Source organism: Antrostomus carolinensis, unplaced genomic scaffold, assembly GCF_000700745.2.
Source record: "Antrostomus carolinensis isolate BGI_N321 unplaced genomic scaffold, ASM70074v2 scaffold24346, whole genome shotgun sequence".
In the NCBI taxonomy this organism is placed as follows: Eukaryota; Metazoa; Chordata; class Aves; order Caprimulgiformes; family Caprimulgidae; genus Antrostomus; species Antrostomus carolinensis.
In genome coordinates this window covers 4,201-14,237 of record NW_010320144.1, presented here as the reverse complement: position 1 = coordinate 14,237, position 10,037 = coordinate 4,201, and the positions used below count along the sequence as shown (strand labels likewise).

Sequence of the window (10,037 nt, the reverse complement as noted above, 5' to 3'; positions counted from 1 at the left end):
TGTGTGCTCAGGTACCGTTGCTTTTCCTTCCAGTTTTTTCCCCTAGTCCTCGGGCAAGGGGGAGAGTGAGATAGGAGGCTGGGATTAGCTGCACCAAAATGTTGAATCCACCACACCATGCTTCTTCATCCACAAGGTCCTCACTTACTTCTTTCTCTTCCTGTTCTAACAGATGCCACAATGACGACCACTGTTTCTACTCCACCATCGAGTACCCCAGGTGTGTCTGCTGTTTTCAGCTGTCTAATGTGTTCATTTTGTGGTGTATTATTTATGAATATTTAGGCTGCAGTTGTATCAGTTGCACATTGTAATACTTATTGAAAACATCATTATTGGTATTAACTTTCAAAGTCCTACTTGCTTCTCCTCTCTTTGTCTGACTTTGTTGTTGGGGTTGAACATCTGACTGTGTTGATTTTGTGTGTAAACCTATTTTCTGTCTTCTCAAGATTTTATGTTATTTGGGAGAGCACCTCTCGCTTTCTGTCATACTTAGGTTTTCCTTAAGCTGACTTCTCTGAAGGTGCCATCACACTTGTAGCCTGAGTGAGAAGAGCACAACCATTCAGTTTCTCTGGAGATTTATCCTCCTGTTGCTATGGCTTGGATACATAAAATATATTTTAAATTTATCTGAAGTATATCTAAATGAATCTCATCTATATATTTTTTTTTTCAGCTATAAATTATATTTGTGGTGGCTTACTTTTTAATTCCTCTGGAACACTTCAGAGTCCTTCTTATCCTCTGAATTATCCAGATAACGCAGATTGTTTGTGGCAAATACAAGTGATGAATAATTTCCGCATTATGCTGACATTTGGAAGTATTCAGTAAGTAAACCACTTCCTGCTTGGGCAATAAAAGGGTCCCAAACCTCTACAACCACAATTTCCAAGCACATTTCCCATGTTTATAAGTGCATTATAAATATTACATGGGAATTTTATGAGTGCAGTGTCTTAATTTATCATTTGTTCAGCATTTAAAAATGAAGTTTGCTAAATCCATTTTATTATATATTCATGTTTCTTCCTCAGGTTGCAAGGTGGATGTCAGAATGACTATATTGAGATCTACGATGGGCCACCCCATAGCTCTCCTCTGCTTGGAAGAATTTGTTCTAGTTATGCTCTCACATACACATCATCCTCAAACTTTATGACCGTTAGATTTCACAGTGACTCCAGATATTCCAACAGAGGGTTTCATGCTGAGTATCATTCCTTTCCAGCAGATGAGAACACCAGTAAGTTCCTTTCTGTTTGTAGTCTTGTTTTTTCTCAGAAGTTTTTATACCCTGATATTATTTGCTAAATAAGTATTTGTTAATGTTGTTGAAGAAATCCCACACAGATGACATTCCTACTTGAATTTCATAACTGGTTATTCGCCGATCACTTTCAGACAATAATTATTTTTTCATGTAAAAAAAATCTTCAAGTAGCAAATTAATTTTCTTTTGATGTTTTCTGCGATGGCCAGTCTAAATTCACATTCCTACTTGAATTTCATAACTGGTTATTCACCCATCACTTTCAGACAATAATTATTTTTTCATTTTAAAAAATCTTCAAGTATCAAATTAATTTTCTTTTGATGTTTTCTGCAATGGCCAGTCTAAATTCGTATTTCTTCTTATCACATCATTATTCATGTATATTTTTTCTACCTCTGTGGACAGATTTTCATAGAATCATTGAAATATTGCTTAGAAAGGACCTTTGGAAGCTTCTTAGTCCAACTATTCAAAGCAGAGCATTGTCGACACCAGATCAGGTCCATTATGAATTTGTCTAGCTGAGTCTCTAGAAACATTCAAAGGACAAAATATTCAAAGCCACTTCTTTGGGTGACCTGTTCCACTATTGTTCTACATTCCCAGTGGGAAAGTTTATCTAATGTGTACTCACAACCTCTCTAGGCACAAACAGTGGCCATCACTTTTGGCTCCGTTTTCTTTGTAGCTGCCTTCCAAGAGCCCGAGTGTTGCCAATAGGTCCCTGTCATCAGATATCTCTCTCTACAAAAGGCCAAACTCTCCCTGGGATCATTGCTTTTCATGTCATGGACTCAGTAAACCCTCATGGAGATAATTTCAGGATCCCCTCCCATCCAAGTAGTGTTTCTGCAAGCCAGCGTGTACGTTTAGCTCTACACTTTCCACAACAGCTTTTGGATTCTTACTGAGGAAAAACTCTCACTGCTTAGTATTTTTGTGTGAGTGGTGATACAGGCTCAAGGTCTTAACAAAAGTCTATTGTAAGCTACATATTTTTTGTCAGGCGTGTAACTGAAGTTCAACATTGTCAGAGACTATTGTTTATTCATATCTAAGTCTAATGTGTAAAAATAAGTGGTTTGGCTTATGAATTCTCTCCCCTAAATGGTAGTAGCTATTGCATTTGTTGAAATTGTAACATGCAAGTATTATCAAGTACCTAATATCATTAATAATTCGTATTTTCTTCCCTAGCCCTTGTGTGCTTGCCAACCTACATGCGCGCAGTTATAGACAGACATTATCTCCAGTCACAGGGCTACTCGGTGTGGAACATAGGCTTGTCTGCCTCTTATTGTAGACCAACAATTACACCAACTGAGGTTATATTCAACGTTCCATACAACGGCTGTGGTACACGTAGACAGGTTGGTGTCAACATATGTCGGAGAGCTCTCCAAGTCTGGGCATGGCAACTTAATAGACATTTGTAAAATTGTTTTGAATCGCAAAGGGTGTTGTAGCCTACAGGTATTCAAAACACAGAAAAGCAGCATGTGTTTCTGGAGGCTAAGGTTTGTTAAAGATTCCTACTGACTTTTCCAGGCTTCAGGTAGTCCCTGTATCTGTTTCAGAGTGGTGTTCTAGAGAATAAAGTAGAGGAGAGAGTTAAGTGAACAATCCTATCCAGGGTGCTTGGGACTTTTGAGTATGACATGTTCTTTCTGACTAATATTAGGACCTGGTACTTACAGTTTATAGTACAGGTTGTGAACATGATTGCATGTGATAATTTTGTACTCATCTAATGTGTCAAATAGGGTGACAATGAAACGATCACCTACTCCAATGTGATAAAAGTGTCTGCTTCTGATTACATCATCAAAAGGCAAAAGGACCTTCACCTGCACATCAACTGCAAAATGCTCCAGGACACCTGGGTGCAAGTAATGTACACTGCCGATGACGTCATTAATGACAGTGAAACCCAGTATGGCAGATACGACATGAACTTGACATTCTACAATTCCTCATCTTTCCTGTGGCCAGTGCATGACTTTCCATACTACGTTGACCTGAATCAGAATTTGTTCCTTCAAGCTTCTCTTGACAGCTCTGACCCAAATCTGGTGGTATTTGTGGACACATGTGTGGCATCACCTGATCCTAAAAATTTTAGAACTCTGGCCTATCAGTTGATCAGAAGTGGGTAAGAAATTTCTAAAGAATTACATAAAAACTATCTCTGTCCATATATCTTAAAGAGCTTCAGTTATGAAAGGGGTTATTTAGGACCAGTGTACATAGGCTGCAATTCTCAATAAAAATATACTTCTAAGAAAAACTTTTTGGCAAAGCCTTAATAAAATATGATATGAGAAATAAATGCCATTCAGAAGTTGCAGTGAAGCACTGAGATTTCACACAAGAAGGCAGTGTAGAAACTGAGGTTCTCAATTTGTTTCTGAAATAGTTACATGAAATGTAAGGAAGTCAATGGCTCTATGTTGCTGTACATCAGAATTAGAGTTTTGCAAGTAGTTTCGTGCAGCATCATAACTAGAACACAAACCAGTCTGTTCAAAAAGAAAGGAAATTCCTTAGTCTTTTCTTTATGCTATTCTAAAAACCTAAAACATTTTGCTTAATTTGACACAAAATCTGCCTTTTGATTTGAAGCGGAAAAGTTGTGGCATCTTGTAAAGAATGCAAAACTGACAGGGATCTAAAAGTATGAAAGTGTCCCATTTTATTTCAGGAATGAAAGGTTTATGCTGATATATTTCCCTTCTGTGCTTGGTGGGATTTGAATCTCTGCCTGCTGGGTGAACGTTCACATCAGTAACCTTAGTGGTGTAGTAACCTGCCACTAAGCTGGAAGTCAGGCTTGTGACAGGCTAATAAAGTGACATAGTGGCTCCTGCCTGCTGGGTGAATCTCCTCCCCTTTACACTTCATGTGACTCTCAAGAATGTTTTCCTTTTGTTAGGATTTCTTTTTATTTTATCTATAAACATACATATTCATTAAACAGGACACAGAAGGACTGTCTACCTTTGCGAGTAGGACAATCACCAGGGAGATGGAGCAAATAGATTCTGATCATTTTCCAATTCATTTGTATTCATATGACAAGGAACTGTGTCAAAAGTAAATTTATTTAATGAATCTAAAATCAATAACGTCCATATATAAATATAAAGTGTGTTGGGATACCACTGCAGTATAAAATAAACCAAGAATGAGAGGACTTAAAAACCTTGGGGTCTTTATTAAACAAATGAGCACATCTGAATTTTTTTTGAGATACAAAGATAATTAATGACAACATTGAAATATTCTGGGGTGAATTATTGTAATATTTTTTCATGGCGGTTAAATTAAATCAGAATGACTAAGATCCAAGTTAAGTAACTTCTAAGGCAAGTAATTGTCAGGAAATGAAACTCATTGACAGGAAAGTTATTCTAGCAGCTTGCTCTGTGAAACATCTGGAGACCTCTACCAGGTATTGAGATTCCTCAAGCAAGATACTCTACAAACATCAAAGAACTAAAGAGCACATTTATTTAACAAAAAAGGATTTATCAGAGTTAGTTTTGTCCTTCCAGAGTAGAAAGGGCTTTTTCTGCTTCTGCAACAGTCTGCAGGGGCCTCTTTGCAAACAGGATTACCAAATGCAAAACAGGTCATCACCTGAAACACGGAAACCAGCAGAACCCCCAGATATTTTTCAGCTATTCATGTTTACATGAACTTTGTTGAGTTGTGAAATTTCCGTGCTGTATACATTGTTGTGGTAGAAATCACTGCCACTCTTACTTACTTTTGTCTCTTAATTTCTTTTCTAGCTAAAAACACAAGCTTTTTAAAAATCTTTTGAATTCTCTTACACCCTTACTTTCTGGTTTTATATTTGAACTTGAAACATATTGCACAGAGATAGTGCAATAGTGGTTTTTATTCACAATAGCTAATCTGTTAATTTTATATCTTTCCAGATGTGTTAAGGATCCTACCTACTCTTCTTACTATTCACCGTACAGTGAAGTTGCTCGGTTTGGATTTAACGCTTTTTCGTTTGTTCGTCGATACTCATCAGTTTACCTGCAGTGTGAGCTGGTGGTGTGCAGGTACAATGACTACTCTTCCCGCTGCTATCAAGGCTGTCTTCGTAGGTTCAAGAGAAATGCAGGTTCTTCCCAGGAAAAAGTAAATGTTGTTATTGGACCTATTCAACTTCGGGAAGCTCACGCTGAGAACAAGAACGCTGGTAAGTTTAAATAATTTAAATAACATGAGATTCTGTATGTTACTGTATGTTTCAGTAATGTTCATGTTCAGACATGAAATCCAGCTCTGAAATAGGCTTTTACTGGTTTATTCATAACTCTGCTATAATTCTTTCAGGGATTTTGTTAAATTAATTTTTATTAAATAGTTTTATAAGGTTTACAAGCTATTTCCTTTCTATCGTATTTTAGATCACAGAATCATAGAATCATAGAATGGTTTGGATTGGAAGGGACCTTAAAGATCATCTAGTTCTAATCCCCCTGTCATCATCAGGGACACCTTCCACTAGACCAGGTTGCTCAAAACCTCATCCAGCCGGGCCTTCAACACCTCCAGGGAGAGGGCATCCACAACTTCCTTGGGCAACCTAGATCCATTACTTGTTCCACACATGTCAAATGACAATTGATTCAGTTCTGTGGGAAGAGGGATGAGATGTAACTCGTGTCCCTACAGGATTTATATTGATTTTTCAAAGCTATCTGTGCCTGATTGGCATGATTCTCATTTATTTATTAGCAACCATCTGTAGGTCCCCTTGGAAATGTTGTTGTCCAGTGTCCTGTAGCTGCTATTTCCACTATCAGAAAACAGCATCTTATGGTCTTAGAGTGTAATCATTGCAAATTCTTATTTGCTCTTTAATTTTGTGTCATAATCTTTACTTGTTTGACCACAGAATAATTTGTGAAACAATGTGCAATAAAGAAATTTGTTTTCTGATCAGATCCAGATTGCAATATTTTAATTCAAGTTCTCTTTGCCTAATTGCCTTTGACATTAACTAGCTTAGGAAAAGAAACATAAGCCTCTCTCTCTTTCTCTTTTATATGCAGAGCTGACCTCTGACATCCAGACAAAAGGGGAGTCTTAGAGCCAAGCGCTTGCTGCCAGCTCCCACGTTCCTCTGGCTGCGACCACCGTGGTGCTGGTAGCTGCTGTTCTCACTGTGGGAGGATTTATTTTGAAGTATAAACCTCAAGAACCCATCTCTTAACAGATAAGAGGCAACCCAAGACTTGCAGGTGGAAGGATATTTTCATCAGCCATCTGCTTCATAATTTGGTTTTACAATCTGTATAGAGGGTAATTCTTACTTGACTGTATCAAGATAATATTGGGTGTTGCCATGAACTGAATTTATAAGGGAGCCTGATTTTAAAATCCTCAAGTCCAAATACACCTAAGAAAGACTGATTCTTCCATCCCAACATCCAAATAAACTACCATCTTCAATGCTGGACATTTCAGGGCATTTCAGCTGAGCTCCTGGTTGAGTGTCTGTCCGAGAAGACTGATTTGGTTAACTTGAGAAAGAACTGACTCCTTTTGCCATTGCTGATATGCAGATAAAACACCTGTGTAGCATCATGAGACACTCTGGAAAGCAGTCCAAGAAAAATATTTCCTTGTGGTAAAAATATCTCAATAACGAGCCATAAGTGAAAATACACAGGGACTGCCCATAAGGGATTTCTCCTGTACAGTGTTCCTTATTTTGAGGGGTGTGGTTCTTCAGAATTACGTTTCTCTGAAAAAATGTAGGCCCTTTACAAGATTTTGTATAGAGGACAAAATCTAATCAAATCTGTTATGTAAATGTGCAATTTAAACCAGGAAAGAAAACAATTTTTTGAGTAATACTTCTTTTTGCGTACTTGCCAACATACCATCTATGTGTCTATGCATTACCAGGTTGGAGAACATGGCTTTTGATGAAGTGACTTGGACAAGCAATGACTTGTGCTCTTGTTCTTGAGTATTTCTAAACCTGTAACAGAGGGGGGAAAGAGAGAATGTACATAAGTTTCTATAAGGAAGTGTGACCTGGCTCCTACCTCCACACAGAAATGAAATAAAAACAATAATAAAGGAAGAATCTGTTTGGAAGAAACCACTTACTACGGGTGGAAAGGTCACTGGTATTTGATTGAGAAATGGCCCTTTTCAGACTTTCCTGTTTTCTAGCTAGCTGTGAAAGAGGAAAGCTCGTTGGGAACAGTATAGTGTACTATGTGTGAGGTGAGCCAGAGACACAGCAGTGACGTGTACGGAAGGTGAGCTGTACTCTAGGACAACATCCTGACCTGACGAGGAGGATGCGGGCAGCTCTGATGAGAATTGTCATTACAACCTGTACCATATCTTCCTTCAAGCTGCCTTTTCCTGGTGACCCCAGGCAGGCCTCTCGTCACCTCTCCATCCTGTGGAGAAGGGACCACAGAAGCAGGAACTGGCATTGTCCACAGAGTGGAAGTGAATTTTGGTGTCCACACATGAGGAACAAGCATTGAGGAGGGTCCTCCCCTCCTCTTTGCCTACAGCCACCTTTGAAAGGCAGAGTAATCCAGGAGGCTGACCTGTCCTTCATCTGGTCCTGTTGTGTGGACCAGAGGTTGTCCACACTTGGAGGAATCCAGTGACCTGCTCAGTGTGGTAAATACTCCCAGACTGGGGCTTTCATACCTCTCTAGAAGAGGACCTTCCCCTCTGCTCTTCCCAGACCTGCTCTTTTCTCTCCTGCCCGTCCTCCTGCTGTGGCCTTGTTGCTGCCGTGCTGCTATCCCACCATTTTTCAGGGCATAGCTTAATGGCACTTTTTCTTCTTCTGCTAGTCTCTGAATATTATTGTGATCAGATAAACAGAAAGACCCTAGGCCTAGGATGTTGGTGTCTCTAGTCTGCAACATGCCTGTACTCTTCAGAGCTGAGTTTTCTCATATCTATGCCGGGGGTCCCAGACGGAGATATACCAAGGTTGTATCAGAATGCAAAGTAGAAGTACCAGGTCCAGGGTTTTCCATATTAAATGTTGCTGTAGAAAACACTGCTAAACTGTTCAAGTAGTTGGTGTCTCAGAATCACCCTCGTTTCCTGCCACCTTCCTTGATCCACAAGTATTATAGAAATGCACGATTCAAGAAAACTGGATTTGGTGATGAGGAAAGGGTCATACCCTAAAATGTGTATGCCTGGTGAATGGTGTCTCTGCCAAGGACCTTCCTTCTCACCTCCTGCCACACCATATTCAGGAAAGCTTCTACCAGTAAATCCAGTGGATTTGACTCAGTGGTAGACAGTTCTGATCCACTTGCACCCTCACCATTAAAAAAAAGCAAATCAATTTGCAATGACATGCTTCACAGGACACATGCAACAGAGCCCAAGAGACCATTAAGGAACCCGATAAATCAGACTAAGCTGCCTCATTGCATCTTAACACATGGATTCAGACTATCATTCTTTGTCCAGAAGTCTGTGGATACCTTCATTCCAGTTTAGATACTTTCTTATAATCATGGATGAAAGCTGATTAATCCCTATGTCCTTTTAATGATTTTCATTTGAACCTCACAAAAGCCAGTGTGTCTACAGAATTCTCCTAAGTATAGTCAGTAGAAGAGAGAGTGTTTTCAAAGTTTGGTGGAGCTTCTTTCACAGAGTAATGTGCTGAGAAACACTTCAAGCTGCTAGAAGAAGTCCTAGAGAGCAAAAATGTATTACTGCAAGAGATTTACCTAGCCAATGGGAAGGGTGAAAACATGTGCTGTATAATATTTGCATTCATTAATTAATTCAAATTAATCAGAACATAACATTTATCTATTCCTACTCTGCAGAGATTGATAATCAAGATCTCTAGAAATACCTAGATCTTTGAAGTTTGTAGTAAAGAATTAATTAGTGAAGAATATAGAGAAGAATTAACTATTCAGTGTTGTTCATTTGCCTGAACAGTTTGACATGTTTTTTTCCACTTGAACCATCTGGGACTCACTTTCCTATTTCCCAGTCTCACCTCTTTTTAGTTATTACAAGAGTTTGGAGAAGAATTGCTATCTATCACTTCCTCTTGCTTCATTGATTGCAGTGTTTGATTAGTCAGTCAAATATACTGATTTTTTTCTGCTTCTTGCCAAGACGTCAAAATCAGAAGAGCATGAATTGTGAATAGCAGGTGTTGTGTACATTTCCTTATTCATGTGCGAATGCGATTGTTTGTATAAAGAAGAAGCATATTTACCCTTCTCAATGTTCACTTTCAAGGCTTCCAACGTTATCTTTGGCCTCTTGTGTTTTGCACTTCCTTCTTCCATTCCAATAATGTTGGCCTTTGTGGAAAGACCTTCTAAGTAATTTTCCCCCTGGGCTCTTGGACTTTAGTTTTCATCCATGATGACTGTCCCTGGAGGCAATAAATTTACATATGGCAGCAACTGTGCCACAAATTTTAACTCCTCATAATGTCATCCAAGCCACGATAGGTACAGAGGTAGGAATCAGATGAAGAACAATTTTCTGGCTCTTCAGTGTTAGGATGGTCACCAGCCTTTTCTTGTTAAATGCTTAAAACACAGAAACGCAGGATATTAACTGTTCTGGCAAGAGAATGATGAATGAGAATTGAGCATTATTTCATGTTGTGGAAAAGCTTTGGATTTTTTCTTCAAAGAATGATACAGCTGTAATTGCCACTATGAAAAATTAAGCAAGGAATGCATTAAGAAATATTCTT

General features: G+C 38.7%; 1 protein-coding gene across 1 annotated transcript; it reads left to right on the top strand.

Annotated features, from left to right (window-relative positions):
- Positions 1–180: 180 nt before the first annotated feature.
- Positions 181–5,498, top strand: LOC114818637 (deleted in malignant brain tumors 1 protein; the record flags this gene model as incomplete). Its single annotated transcript, XM_029085328.1, has 6 exons — positions 181–220; positions 683–836; positions 1,044–1,252; positions 2,480–2,652; positions 3,046–3,434; positions 5,227–5,498. Coding segments are annotated over exons 1-6 (1,237 nt in total), but the record flags the coding sequence as incomplete, so codon positions are not given.
- Between the last annotated feature and the right edge of the window lie 4,539 nt (positions 5,499–10,037).